The sequence below is a fragment of the Polypterus senegalus genome, chromosome 1, assembly GCF_016835505.1.
Source record: "Polypterus senegalus isolate Bchr_013 chromosome 1, ASM1683550v1, whole genome shotgun sequence".
Lineage (NCBI taxonomy): Eukaryota > Metazoa > Chordata > Cladistia > Polypteriformes > Polypteridae > Polypterus > Polypterus senegalus.
The window spans coordinates 123,376,829-123,392,266 of record NC_053154.1 but is presented as its reverse complement, the minus strand read 5'-3'; the positions used below and the strand labels follow the sequence as shown (position 1 = coordinate 123,392,266).

Sequence of the window (15,438 nt, the reverse complement as noted above, 5' to 3'; positions counted from 1 at the left end):
ATGTCGATTTCCTGTCTGATTCCTTTTCTTCAAATCCTCAAGAGATTGAGGACTATATTTATATTTGAAAACCTTTTACTTTAGGTATCCCCAAAGGAAAAAGTCACACAGGCTTAAATCTGGTGACTGTGCCGGCCACCCCACGTCTCCCCTTAATTTCCCTCAACACTCCGAGCGTATGTAATGCTTTGTGAACTGTGGCCCTGTCATGTTGAAACCACACATGTTCTGTCCTATGTCCAGGGGCCTCGTGTATAAACGGTGCGTACGCACAGAAACGTTCAAATCGTGATGTATAAAACCTATACTTGGCGTAAAGCCAATGCTCTTTTCCATGGTACCTCATACCTTGTCGTACGCAAGTTCTCCGCTCGGTTTTGCAGACTGGCAGCACCCAGCCTCAAAGCAGTGCTACTGTTCCTGTGTGGTTACTCTTTTATTTTCCTGACACGGCTTTATAAATACACTGAAACTAACCACATATTGTTTATTAGTGTAATCAGAGCCAAAATCACCTAGACCAGCCCTAGACAATTTTGGGCCGAAGCAAACTGATACAGAGGGCCCCATAAGGAGCCCGACCCCTGCAGCAAGGGGGTCAGGGGCAGAGCTCCGGCCGCCAAGCGATTTCCTGCATTCTGAGCTGCAGAAATGCATTTTCCTGGCATCTACAACCATCACTTTTTGACGATTTCTGTTTGACACTGACAACCGTAACCGTAACACACTGACAGGAGCCAGATTTGCAGGCTGTCAGTGCAGACTGTCGTACAAGGCCCAGAGTGAACAGTATGAGTGATGGAGGTCGGAGTGGGCCCGCATAAATGTCTTTAGTGACGATACATTAACAGAAGCTACATTTTAGCCAGCTTTTGCTGTTTCCACCAGGTGGTACCATGGAGGTAAATAGCTAGGCCAAGCACTTTTTTTTTTGCTTTTTATATTTTTTATATATATTTTTTATTTTATGAAGATGAGATCCACATTATTTTGTTTTTACATTTTTATTCGATTTTAAAGCTTGTTTTCATACTTTCGAGATATTGAGATTTCCGTATAAAATAACTTACCAGCAGATATTAAAATCTATTTCACACAAAAGATACTTTTCGAACCTTGGCACTGGCAAACACATGAATAAGTTCAGAATAATCAAGAGATTCGACTATCTGTTGCTCAATTGAAATCAATGCCAGACTATTCAGACGTTCGTGGCTCATGGAGCTTCGCAAGTAACTTTTGATAAGCTTGAGTTCTAAAAAACTCCTCTCTCTCCCGAAAATACCGTTATAGGCACAGTCAATGCTATTCTGAGAGCCACAGCAACATTAGGCATGGCAGTTGCTAACTCATTCTCATACAGATATTCGTTGAGTTGCTAGGAAGTAAATTGGCAAACATGCAAATTTCACTGCATAGTGCGTGTGGATCAATGTCTGATTCATTATTCTTCGAGTCAGTTAATGCAATTTTCAAGTCCATAGAGTATTTCATCAAGGTATTATCATCCATGGATGATATTAACTGATAATTGTGCAGAAATCCAAAATTGTCGAAATGGTGTTTCATTTGATCAAACCTCTCATTCATGGACGTGATTGCTTTATTCAGAAGGACAAGAAAGAATTCTGTGCGAAAAAATTAATAATAGAGGTTGGAGTGAAGGAGTCTGTTGCTCCATTGGGCCCTCTGCAGCAGCGTCGCATCACAGGAAAAAAAAAACCTTGGGCGCAGTGGGCCCCCTCCAGCTGTGGGCCTGAAGCGGTCGCTTCGTTCGCTTCGCCCTAAGGCCGGCTCTGGTGTAATGCATCTGATTGTAATTAACTTTTAACAATATAATGGTCCAGGGAATAGCCATAGTATTCCAAATACCATAACTGCTTTAGCGTTGTTACTCTAACTGCACCTTCTTCTTCTTTCAGCTGCTCCCGTTAGGAGTTGCCACAGTAGATCATCTTTTTCCATATTAATCTCACTGCACCACTCGGAGTATTTATATCACTGTATCTGAGTGTGAATCACAGCAGCAGCTGATTGGAAAGAGAATTATCGGTATACAGCTTCAAGAACACGCTGTCTCAGCCACGGCAAAACGTTTCAAAGCCTTTCCTGTACGGACCTCGCGGTTCAGAAACAGTTTCATCCCAAGAACTTTAAACGCACTCAATGAAGTGCTCCTTGCAGAACTGTTTGTACTTATAAGTATTATTACCTCACTGTAAACTTGCAATACAGTTATAATATTACACAACCTGCGCCACTTTATAAAGCGTGTATTTACATATGATGATGATATCATTTTTAAGATGAAATGCAGCAAAATATGTTTATCATATTATACAGATAAAACTTTAACTTCATTTAAATCATCTATATTCTTCATTGGGACTGACGTGAAGAATAGAATAATTAAACATGTACTACAAAGATATTTCAATGTTCCTTAAATGTTTTGAAGAATCGGCGCTCTATGCTTACAGATGGCTTAACGTCTGTTACAGAGCTGATTGTGTGGCGATCGGTTACTTGGAGAAAGAAAAGCAAGGACTGCAGGGGCAGCCACACCAATATATTTTGAATATAAAACAGAAAGTGAAAATAACGACACAGCTAAAAACGCAGCGGCAAATTTTGACAAAAGTTAAACGCTTGTGTTATGAGCACAAGGCGGCTATGCTGTGTCTGCAACGGACGTGGCCATCCACCGTGCATAAGATAACATATTGACATTGGACTTTCTCTATTGGACATAGAGCCGCCCATGAGTACTGCTGCAATAAAAAATTTTATCGAAGGTTGCACATAATCACTGCGCCGTGAGACCCATGTTTAATAGCGTGCTTTAACTATCATCGTGAAAATGATATCACGTATACATCTCAGTATTTTAGTTATTCAGAGAGCTGTAATATCATGAATGTAATGGATTCTGTGTCCTGTCGGAAGAAGACAGCCGGTTTAAGAAGCACGTAGTGATTCACACACATAGAGCACATAGAAGATCACATACAATACAAAGCATTTAACGTGCTATGCTTTAATTACGATGTGATTTGAGAAACTGGTTAATTAAACGATTTTAATATGAAGTTTATGATATTCTGTTTTAATGACAAAATAAACTATGTAATTAAAGTGGAAATTTCGAGATTGAAGTTGACATTTCGTGCTGTTTCCCCACCGTGTGCCTTTTTTTCTCTGTACCCTAATAAGCTTTCATATGACACTCAGACAGTGGGCTACAACTCGCCTTTTCACGGCGACTTTGATATTTGACTTCTTTTTTATTTCTGGCACTGTGCAACTTTGTGAACGTGAGCTTTCAAGTTTCTCCAACACGCTATGTCACTCGATCAACTTCCTTTTGTTGATTATACCACGGTTTAATTAAACAAATAGTATGTTTTTCCTTTGCATCCACTTGGTATTCGCTGAAATTCTTATATTTTCCCCCGTGCTTTTCCCATTGTCTTTTCACAGAAGGCTGAGCTTAAGGGCGATTTATATTGATTTGCATATTCAAAGAGGCGTAATTCTGGAAGGAGTTGGGGCGTTACATAAAGCGCGTGCACAAGCGTTACTTTTCACGCTGATTTATGTAGCGGAAGAACGTGGAAGTTGGAATACGCACAGATTCCTGCATCTGGATTTTTCTGTGTGTAAGCACATTTCATCTTTTGTGCTTACGCCATGTTATAGTGCGAATTCTACGCACGGCGTTATACATGAGGCCCCAGGTGATTTTCTTTTCAGTGTGAACCCAGTTGCCCGAAGGTTAGAAATCCACAGCAAAACTGTTTTCCTATCTGGTACAGATGCATTTTGTGTATGGAACGCTGTATGCATCGCTATCACAGAATGGTTGTTCTCATAATACGCTTGACCAACAAAGCACCGAGGTTCACCGGTCCAACTCATAATGGGTACTGAAAACGGTAGATCCTAACCTACCGAATGAGACCTGTCCCACCTCTCTACCCCCATTACAGCCTGCACAGTTCTCCATCAAAAAGTGGGGGATCTGTATGCCCCAAAAGTACAAGCGAAGTGGGGAGGAGTTGCTAAAGTACCTGACCACTGAGTGATAAGTGTATGGGATTTAAGACATTTTCTTAAGGTCTACACAGTAAAGAGTATAAAAGGGGAAAACAGGGTCACCATAAGACCCTACACAATAAAACATCTCCCAAAAAGGATTTCAAGGCATAGCATAACATGAAAATAAAAAACTGGGCAGAGAGATTTCTGCATGAAGTGTATCTTAAGATACCTTAACATACTGTATGTAGGTATGTACTTCAATATCTCGTATAATATTTAAAACTAACAAGCATGCTTGACCATTCTGACATATCTTAAATGTGTTTCATTGTACATTAGAAAATATAAAGACCTCCCATTAAAAAGATGCAAAATTTCAGAGCCACTGATTCTGAGTTATCCAAAAATGCAGAAGTTGAGAGCCCTTAAAATGCACAAGAAAATTTTCTAAGGTATCTTAAAATGCACTGGGGACATTGAATATGATTTGTAAATATTTGAAATTACAGAAGAAAATACTTTTTATATATTTAAAATTAATTTTAGGCATCTAACAATCTCCAAGGTAGCTTCTCATATTCACTGCAAAATATCTGTAAAAGTTATTTTGGTTTGCGATAGACTTAAATTATGAAGGATCTACAGTAGTTTTCCATAATATAATGACTAATTTTTTAATTTTGTAACTTTTCATTTGTTTAATTGTGGAATGCTTTTTGGAGTTATTAAATGAGCATTAAGCTAATTGTGGGTAGCTGTATTGGCTCATTTAAGTATTTGTCAGATCCAGTCCTGATGTGTGATTTAATCTTAATCAAAGTACACCTAAAGTTAGATCCTTAATCATTTCATAAATGAAGGCCTCAAATTTTAATTGTGTTAGCATCAATTGTGTTAAGTGAGTTCTAAATAAGAAAATTAGAAATAGAATTAGGAAATCTACAATCAAGGTGAAAAATACAAGGAGTAGAGTTCTTTCATTTTAATAAGATAACAATATTAGGATTCCGTAACCTACCAGAAAATGTGTCTTTTTCAATAAAAGGTTCCACATAGTCAGAAGATGACAGCTCGAGAAGCTTGTCAGCAGGCATCGAAGCTGGACGAACTAGCATGTTCCTGGTTTTGCGTCTTCCTGTTGACTCAGTACACTGCCCTTCCATTTCACTTTCTTTTTTTTCATTTGAATTCTCAGCAAAGCCCATTTTAGTCTTTTTTCTACCCTTTGCTGGAGCACTAGCTGTACGCCGAAGGAGATGATCACCAATTGACCGTTTACGAACGTAAAAGCCTGAGCTGGTGTCTACTGAATAATTCTTTGGGCTCTTGTTGAAAAGACCTTTAAGTCCTCTTAGTTGTCTGCCCTAAAAAAGAAAATATTGATTCAACCATAAACATACATACAGCATATATAAACATTTTTGTCAACAATAAATGAAGAATGGTATGAAATCGAATAAAAACTCAATATTTAGAAGCAATTGCACAATAACACTCTGATGGATATAATCTTGGTCAGCCATCTTCTCTCGTAGAACCAGACACCTGAGCCTGAATCTGATGGGCTCAGTCATTCTCTGGAGATTACATAGATTCCCCTGGCACACTTATGTTTTCTGCACACATTTCTTCCTACCAGTTTTTAAAGACACAATATACTGTAACTCAAAACTGGTGTTATATGAATGAGTCTGGGTGCTTTTGAAAAATGTCCTACAATGGATTGGTTTGATGCTACTGGGACAGGATTTGACTTCTCCCTTGTCCCTGAAATGGTATACATTACCTATATGGAATTTTATCACATGAAATATGCAAGGATGGAGTGCACACCACAACCACAGTTGCACCGGAAACAGGAAACGTACAAAACACAGAAGATGTTATAATAGCCTTAATGTAGCCAAGCACCAAGACAAAAGAGTTAGGAGACTGGAAGATCTTTAGCACAGATGTTGTTATTGGTTTCCACTGGTGAATAAACCTGTTATTGATAGGACTAAAGTAGGAGTCAATGAGGTAAGGCACTGGTGTATTTAACACTGTTGTCTGTAAATGGATCCCAGTTATTCTTTTTGGACTGGTACCTTCCATAAACCAACTATGTGCAAGGAAGGCTAAACGGACACATTAGACTGGCCCAGTACAACTAGGTGTACTCTTGTTGATAAATGTAGCCCATGAGGGACTGGAATTCTGCCCAAAATGTGCAAAAAGTATTGGTTTATTCCTACCTTGTGCCCGATGGTAACTGGTTATGTGTTTTCTTTCTATGATTGTGTCACAGAGAAAATGAACTAGAGAAATGGTGGCTGGAAAAATAATGATGGAGTCTGGTACAAATCTGTTACATTATACTTTCCATCCCAAAGAATAATAAAAGTCCCCTGTGGTTCAGAAATGATTATGTCACTCAGTGGGATGGTCACTTTCTACACACACACACACACACACACAAACAAACAAACAAACAAACAAACAAAAGCATACCCACATACACAAACAATAAATGTGTATTTTATATAGTGTGCTTCAAAGCATGCAGCATCACAAGGAACTTAACAAAGCAAACAAGAATACAGAAACAAAGCAGCACTACAAAAATATATGTGTATATACTGTATATATATATATACAATTACACTGTATATGTTTATTATAAATCACAATAAATATCTATTCATTTAAATATATTTGAATATATATATTGAAACAGATAGTACCTTCACATGTATTTATTTTCTTTGTAGTCATATATTTTTTCACATTATAAGAATGAAATATCCCGTATTGTAGTGTTTTAGATAAAATTAGAATTCAGATAGTCTAATCCTGTTTTTTTCCTTTTGTAATTACTCTTACAAATTACATCCAGCATGAATGAAGGAAACATAAACTTTAATGTGAGAAATCTGTCACTAATTTATACTTGATATAATAAAGGCTAAAACTGATAATTGCCTGATTTTTTTCAAATTCCACTCCAGCTTACCATAATAAATGGGACTTTAGCAAGCCAATGAAAGAAGGCCAAATATGACAAATGATTTTATTAAATGAGATTATTTTTGTTGTGATGCTTATAGATAGATAGATAGATAGATAGATAGATAGATAGATAGATAGATAGATAGATAGATAGATAGATAGATAGATAGATAGATAGATAGATAGATAGATAGATAGATGCATAACAAATGAAAACCAGTTCAAATGGGAATGTTTCTGAACTAATCTGCTCCATAATCGATTCAGCTGGAAGTGGAAGATAAGCAGATGTGCGAACTTCAAGATCTGAGTTAAAGATTCCCAAAAATGTGTATGGAATTGAGCAGTATGGACCAGGTTAACAATATCTTTTGTCTTCACTTATACCCAATATCCATCCTACCTCAATGCAACCACATTAGATGCAAAGCAGAACTCCATGCAATTAAGAAATAAAAACTGAAATCAGTATTTAGGAGCATGCGACACTGAGGATACCTTTGAAGCTCCAAGAAGGTGCATTATAGTATAACTTGGATTGAGGACTAATGGGCTCCACTGAAAAGAGAATGTTCAAACCTTAAATTTCATGTTTTAAATGTTAATAGTTAAATACTAACTAAACAGTATAAAAATACAATATATTATGTTAATATGGTTGAAAAATGTAAACATTACATAACATACCTTCCCATAAATGTCATTGATCATAACATGAATAAATATTGATGCTTCTGTCAACCCTTCCAAATACACATGGCGATAGCCTACATAATAAAGATAAGAGAAGCAAAAAGAATGTTTGCTAGGAGAAAAAGACATTTATAATAATAAATCATTTTATTGTTGCACAGAAGGTTTTTTTTCCCCAAAATTACACTTAGTGATTCTAAAATGCGAAATCTAAGTATACTGAAATTATCGGTAACAGCTTACAGTATGAATTCATTGGATAATTTATAGGTCATTTTTAATTAAAAAAATATTTTTTGCAGTTTGCATTATTTGGCAATTTTGTTAATGTATTTCATAATGCTTTAAAACAAATTATATTATATGTTGATTTAAACAAACACTCCACAAAAAAAAAATACTATTATCTCATAATACAGTGCTTAAAATCTGCCTCTCTATCATTCATTGGTCAAGAATCCTGTCTTAATTTAATAAGCACTATATTGTAAGATCGTGCCTATTCTGTTTGTATAAATGATGCTTAATTCCAGAAGTAAGCATTAATAATATTTTTGCAAAAAATACATGCATTTTGCATATTCCAAGTGTGTGTGATTGGATAACAGACAAATGGATTATGCGACATAAGGTGTATCAGAATTTTTTCCATACACACTGTGGTCTATGGCCGGCTTGTCATCCCAGCCAATACCCCCAGGCCGCCAGATGGAGCCCTCCCTGCAGCATGGAGGTGCCCCGAAGACCAGCAGGGAATCCTGGACAATGGAGTTTTTCATCCACAGCCCTGCTGGATACCCCAGGGGCCGCTAGATGGAGCTGCACAGAGGAGCAAAGAATATTATTTGCCCTACGCCCCGGAAGTACGTCCGAGTCACATGGACAAGGGGAATGACGTGCTTCCGGGGTGAAGAAAAAGGAGAGTTTTAATCTGACCCGGGTCATGGACTATAAAAGGACTGTGGCAGCTCCCAGACAGCGAGCTGAGCTGGGTGGTAGGAGGCAACGCGCCTGGGAGTGGTGGATTGATTATTGTAGTTACTGTGGTTTATTTAATGAGTATAGTGGTGGGGAGGGTGCTTTGTGCACTGTGGATTATACATAAAGTCAACTTTTGGACTTTTATCTGGTGTCTGGAGTCTTGGACAGGGGTTCAAGGGAGCGATAGAGCCCCCTATCTGTCACAACACTTTTCACATTGTTTGCCATTGTCCAGTGGTGGTCACTCTTGGGTCTCATTTAATTAGAATCTTTATTATTATGTACTTTGTCTATGAAAACATGACAATATTTTTTTTTTCTTGGCCACCACTACAAACTATGCAGGGTAAGAGACATAAAAACATTTTTGATGGACTGTACCTTTAAAGTATAAAAAAATTGAAACTGAAAAACTGAAAAGTAAGAATTTTTTTATATTTTCTCTGCATGACATATAATTTAAATATAATTTAGTTTAAGACTACACTGCAATTTGTAAAACTCAATATATAATCAACACTTAAAGTTTCAGCCCAACCAATTCAAGGAGATATGTTAAAAAAACAAATACAGTTTTAAAATAATTCTTCACTTGTATACTTACATATTAAAATAGCAATATGAAAATAAAACAGAGAAAAAGGGCCAGGAACTTTCATTCAGAACAATATTAATAAATGTTTACCCTGTTGTTTAGAAAGAAACATTGCTTTTCTTCTAGTTTTAGATAATATACTACATCTGCTTCGCTTTGAGTGACTGAGGGCGGGTTAGGTTTCTTTTAAATGAGCAAAATAAATCAAAGTATAAGTAACATAACGTAAGAAATCTCAGTGATTTACTATTACATAATTTGATCCCATTCAGTGTCTCTCCACACAATCCCAAAACACCTATAAAACAGAGGCCAGGACTTGATGGGCTTGTTCACATTTAGACTCCAGTCACTGGAATATTTTGTATAATTTTATTATTGAACGATTTGTATAGTGCACAACTTTAACTTAAATTATACCTTGCTTTAAACAGATTGATGAAGTGCGTATATTATGAATGACTGAATTCAATTCCTTGTCTGAGATATTGCTGTTTGTTTCAGGAGATACATAGTGTGCCCCAAAAACATAAAATCATTGCAGTAATAGCTTCAACACATTACATCCATTAACTCATTGGGTTTCTCATAGTCCTCCAATCAAAGTGCCTAACCATAAACTGGCATTGTTCTGACCAGTTCATATTTTTCCAATCCGCCAGTGTCTGGGCTCCATATCCACATACTGCTTGTTAACACTTATTTGGATTATACATCATGCCACACATCATTCCATTGTCTTAATTTTCTTGGTTAACTAACTGAGCTATTTACCCCACATATTCATATCACCCCCCATGTGCAGAGTATCATCTATGCTTTAGTGAATCAGGGTACTTCTTGCCACAAACCTGCTGTTGGCTGGACGCTCTTTTTGGGTGGTGTGCTGGCATTTGTGAAAACAGAGAAGGCTTGCGTTCTTGATATTGTTAGTCCAGTGCAACTGGCATACACTTTGAAGCAATTTACAATTTTGCAGACCCAAACAGATATAATCCATTGTTACCTGCTATCACTTTAAATGTTTGAACATATTTTGTTCCCAATGACTGTGCAGTCAATTATGTGGAAAGGGCAGGCATTACTAATAAACTGGCTATTCAGCATAAAACTTCATCAATTAAATTGAAAAGGTCTTTTCCACGCCTCATCTTATTTCTCCTCTGAAAGGAAGAAAAAGTATAATTGACTGGAGATTGTTCAACGGGTGTTCCTTCATTAATCAAGGCTTAAATGAAAAGGCCAGTTGATTAGTCCCAAATTCATCAACTCAGACATGTGTTTCACTAACCTGGCATTAAGCTGGTGAATGCAACGGTTCGTTGCCCTACAAAATCGCGGCCGATAGGATCATGATCCCAGACGAGAAAGCGGACCAATGCAAGCTCAGGTAAGTGTAAGGTGAAGGTTAAGGTTTCTTCCCAAACAGGGTTAAATCCTGGAAAAATGGAGACAAAAATACAATTTTATTTAGTTACATCAGCTGTAATGTGTAACAAATTGGGAGCGTTTACATGAAATAAGGAAGATGCCATAGGTGTTTTGTACATAGTATAAGTAATTTAGGGGCAAAGGCAGCAATTTTTTACAGGTGGTGGTAAATGAGAAAGCAATTAATGTATCTAAAATGGAGAAACCTAAACAGGTAATGAATGCAGAAATGCCTGTGCTGCAATCAAAACATTCATGAACACAAACTCCGCAGAATACTGCAGAAACTCTTTAGCTGTTTACTCTCAAAGAATTGTTAAAAGCAAATAGTAGCTGCATTAGGACTTTCCAGTTTAATTATACAAACTCTGGACTGAAAACTTGGCATAACTGTAAGGAGAGAGGACTATTCTGGTATCAAAAATAGTGGAGGACATAACAAAACAGAAGAAAGTCTAATGGAGCCTGAGAAAGATGTCCAAATCAAATATCATTGTGAGGTACACTCTAAATGGCTCTCTTGCCAACAGATGTGAGCTGAATGGTTTTGGCAATCATTGCACAATTTATTTATAAATGTTAATGCAAAATTAAAGAGTAAGAGTATTAAAGAGCAATCAAGAAAGCTATAAGAAAGATCAAAATGAAAGGGTCAAAAAGAAAAACAAACTACCAGGAATCAATGGCATAGCAAAAAGAAGTTAGGCGCCAGTTTAAATATCCTGGGCCTCATGATGATTACCTAGAGAAAGTACACATGGTTGGGATGGCCACGTTCATGTCAGTAAGTGTGCCCAAATTCTAAAGTGACCTGAACTAGAAGTGACCTCAGGATAGGAATATACAGTAAATAACTTAATATAGATGAATGAATACCCAAGTTCAAAAGGTGAGTGAGGTTATAGTTATAATGCATTGGATAGGTAATCACTGACAAGAAAAGATAACGCCTAAGACAAATGACATCATATCACATACTGTGGGTTCACACAGTGCAAAAATATAAAGTTTTACCTGTGTGTATGCTTAATCCAAGTGTTATCCTTTAGTTTAAAACAATTAATACAGGCTACAACCTATTATATTAGGCAGGTCTGAGTCTACTATGTAATGCTACCTAGAATGGTCAGGGGTGTCGAACTCCAGTCCTGGAGAGCCGCAGTGGCTGCAGGTTTTCATTCTAACCATCTTCTTAATTAGTGACCAGTTTTTGCTGCTAATTATTTCTTTTATTTAGCTTGACTCAGTTAGTTTCCTTTTCCTTTATTAGCGGCAAAACAACAACGAGACACGAAACAAGCGGCCACATGACCAGCTCACCGGTGCCCATCACACAGAATCTGAAAATAGAGAAAGTTGGAGGTCTCAGTAAGGCTGATCTCTCAGGTCATCAAAAACATCTTGATGGTGTTCTTAGAAAAAAAAACACAAAACCATCAGTTTTGTAAATGTCTGCTGTGGCAGAACGAATAATTAAATAATGGGATTAATTAACAGCAAGCATTGGCTTCTCATTAGGAAACTGGTTGAAGTTTGAAGCCCTAGGTTAAGCTGGTCATCTGTTGGCTCATTTCACTTCTCATTTCTGTTTGGCTGTCATTTAATGAGGAAACGAATCAGTTCAGAGGACTGCATCCGTCTAACAGGGCTATTAAAATGAAGGGAAAAAAGTGAATTAGCAGTGAAAACTGGTCACTGATTAGGAAAAGGGTTAGAATGAAAACCTGTAGCCACTGCAGCCCTCCAGGCCTGGAGTTCGACACCCGTGGTCTATATGGTTTTAGGATCTGCCACAATATGTACACAGATGTGACAAAAAAAAAAGACTTGTCCCTTACAAAAATCGATTACAGAAGTTACTATACCATTATCATCAACAACTCTGGTCTGCTCCTTGCAACAGTCAACTGGCAACCCAATGATTTCCACTTCAACAAAAGGATCAATTATCTGCAAGAAACAAGTTCATATAATAAATGTACAATAAAAAAAAAAAACTCATTCTTGCCACCAAAAAACTTTCAGGCATAACACAGTAGAACTCACCAAAAAAGTTTCAAATTGGGCATGATTACTCAATATAATGAAGACTGTTATATATTTGGATATTTTGCAAAGGATCAATCAATGCTCCCATAAAGAAAAACAAAAAGTTATATTTTTATTTAATTACTTTACACTCACTGAATTAACATTTTTTTCAGACGTTTAAGTAGGTCATCATGAAAATTAATTTCACTTCTTTAATCAGCAAAAGATTATGTGTATGTTGAAAGTTAAACTTGCTAATTTAATTCTAATGTATGCAGTTGTCCTTAATTTGAGTGAGAAAAAAAAATTGACTTTTTAAAGATCAAAGTCCTTTCTTAAAAGAATGAGCATCTTGGTTAATTAGGCATCCAACAATAACAAATACAAAAAGTTTGTTTGCAAAAGCAGAGCTGTATAACGTTAAGGTCAAGCACCTATTGACCCTTGGTGATACACCATAAATGAGGTAGTTCAGGTTTCTTTTCCACCCTTATGTCATATGCAGTGACACCTTTTTATTAATAGCACTCATACACAAGCAGCATTATTGTTCAAAAAACACCTCAACCTTGAACAGATAGCAGAAGCTTTGGAAATCATCTTGCATCACCCCAGTCCCACAAGTATCACGTCCTAGTGAGCTGAATGACTTCAGTACTGTCGCCCTGATGTCACATGTGATGAAGACCATGGAGTGGCTGCTGCCTAATCACTTGAGGCCACAGGTCTGCAATGCCCTTAACCCTCTGCAGTTCGCATACCATCATCTACATGCTACACCGATCCCTCTCCCACTTGGACAGAGGCAGTGGTGCAGTAAGAATTATGTTTCTGGACTTCTCTAGCGCCTTCAACACCATCCAACCTCTGCTCCTTAGGGACAAGCTGACAGAGATGGGAGTAGATTCATACCTGGTGGCATGGATCATGGACTATCTTACAGACAGACCTCAGTATGTGCATCTCGGGAACTGCAGGTCTGACATTGTGGTCAGCAACACAGGAGCGCCGCAGGGGACTGTACTTTCGCCGGTCCTGTTCAGTCTATATACATTGGACTTTCAATACAACTCGGAGTCCTGCCACGTACAAAAGTTGGCTGACGACACTGCTATCATGGGCTGCATCAGGAGTGGGCAGGAGGAGGAGTATAGGAACCTAATCAAGGACTTTGTTAAATGGTGCGACTCAAACCACCTACAACTGAACACCAGCAAAACAAAGGAGCTGGTGGTGGATTTTAGGAGGCCCAGGCCCCTCATGGACCCCGTGATCATCAGAGGAGACTGTGTACAGAGAGTGCAGACCTATAAATACCTGGGAGTGCAGCTGGATGATAAATTGGACTGGACTGCCAATACTGATGCTCTGTGCAAGAGAGGACAGAGCCAACTATACTTCCTTAAAAGGCTGGCATCCTTCAACATCTGCAATAAGATGCTGCAGATGTTCTACCAGACGGTTGTGGCGAGTGCCCTCTTCTACGCGGTGGTGTGCTGGGGAGGCAGCATAAAGAAGATGAACACATTATGTCTGGACAAACTGGTGAGGTAGGCAGGCTCTATTGTAGGCACGGAGCTGGACAGTTTGACATCCGTGGTAGAGTGACAAGCGCTGAGCAGTCTCCTGTCAATCATGGAGAATCTATCTATCTAGTCATGAGAAGGAAAATGCAAAAATATTCCAAAAATGTATTATTCAAATAACCTGGAAGAAATATCACCAACATCAAAAATGCAGATTGAACTGATCTTATAAAAACAGTCAAAGTAATCTATTGCTGCAAGTTTCATCATTTTTCCACATGCACATAGAAAGTCAGTCATCAGTCAGTCATTTTCCAACCTGCTATATCCTAACACAGGGTCACGGGGGTCTGCTGGAGCCAATCCCAGCCAGCACAGGGCGCAAGGCAGGAACAAATCCTGGGCAGGGTGCCAGCCCACTGCAGGACACTCACACTAGGGACAATTTAAGATCACCAATGTACCTAACCTGCATGTCTTTGGACTGTGGGAGGAAACCGGAGCACCTGGAGGAAACCCACGCAGGGAGGACCTGGGAAGCAAATCCAGGTCTCCTAACTGCGAGGCAGCAGCACTACCACTGCACCACCATGCTGCCCACTTATAAAGTACTTATATATTATACAAATTAGGCACACAAACCTAACCTTTTATTAGAAATGTAGGCAATATACATGAAAAACGTGTGAGAGAAAAATCTGAAGCATGGATACGCACACCAGTGATATTTCAGTTCTGATATTAATTGTAGTTTTAGGTTTTAATTTTATTTTATAAAATTATTTTTTATTTTTATTTAATTTTAGTTTTCAGTAGGGTCAACAATTTTTATTTTGATTTAGTTCTGAGTTTAAAATTTTAGTTTTTATTTTATTTAGTTCTGGCCTTTTTACATAACATAATATTCTGTTCTGTTGCAAGACCACAAATGTCGGCCTACACATATTTCAATGTAAGTTATGTTTCAGTCAACAGAATACACTCACAGTTCATAATGCTGTTAAACACAGCTTGATTATCAATGACTAAGCAAATTAAGTAGCCTAATGAGTGTAGTCAGCAAGATCAAATGTTTCAACCCAAGAAACCAGTCAGTTCAAGCACGTTGCTGTTAAGCTTTAAACAAGCACGCATTTTGAGAGATTTGTTCAT

At 37.8% G+C, this 15,438-nt stretch overlaps 1 protein-coding gene across 6 annotated transcripts in view; it reads right to left on the bottom strand.

Annotated features, from left to right (window-relative positions):
• The window catches only part of plch1 (phospholipase C, eta 1), a 362,819-nt gene that overhangs the window by 18,690 nt on the left and 328,691 nt on the right, over nucleotides 1–15,438 (bottom strand). For 5 of the 6 annotated variants that reach the window (XM_039757367.1, XM_039757373.1, XM_039757329.1 and 2 more), the window contains 5 exons: nucleotides 12,595–12,679; nucleotides 10,590–10,736; nucleotides 7,717–7,796; nucleotides 7,528–7,587; nucleotides 5,060–5,405 (listed from right to left, as the gene is read on the bottom strand). In XM_039757367.1, the coding sequence (XP_039613301.1) occupies nucleotides 5,060–5,405; nucleotides 7,528–7,587; nucleotides 7,717–7,796; nucleotides 10,590–10,736; nucleotides 12,595–12,679 (718 nt within the window). The remainder of the gene's footprint in view (nucleotides 1–5,059; nucleotides 5,406–7,527; nucleotides 7,588–7,716; nucleotides 7,797–10,589; nucleotides 10,737–12,594; nucleotides 12,680–15,438) is intronic. The other variant, XM_039757356.1, reaches the window with a different exon arrangement.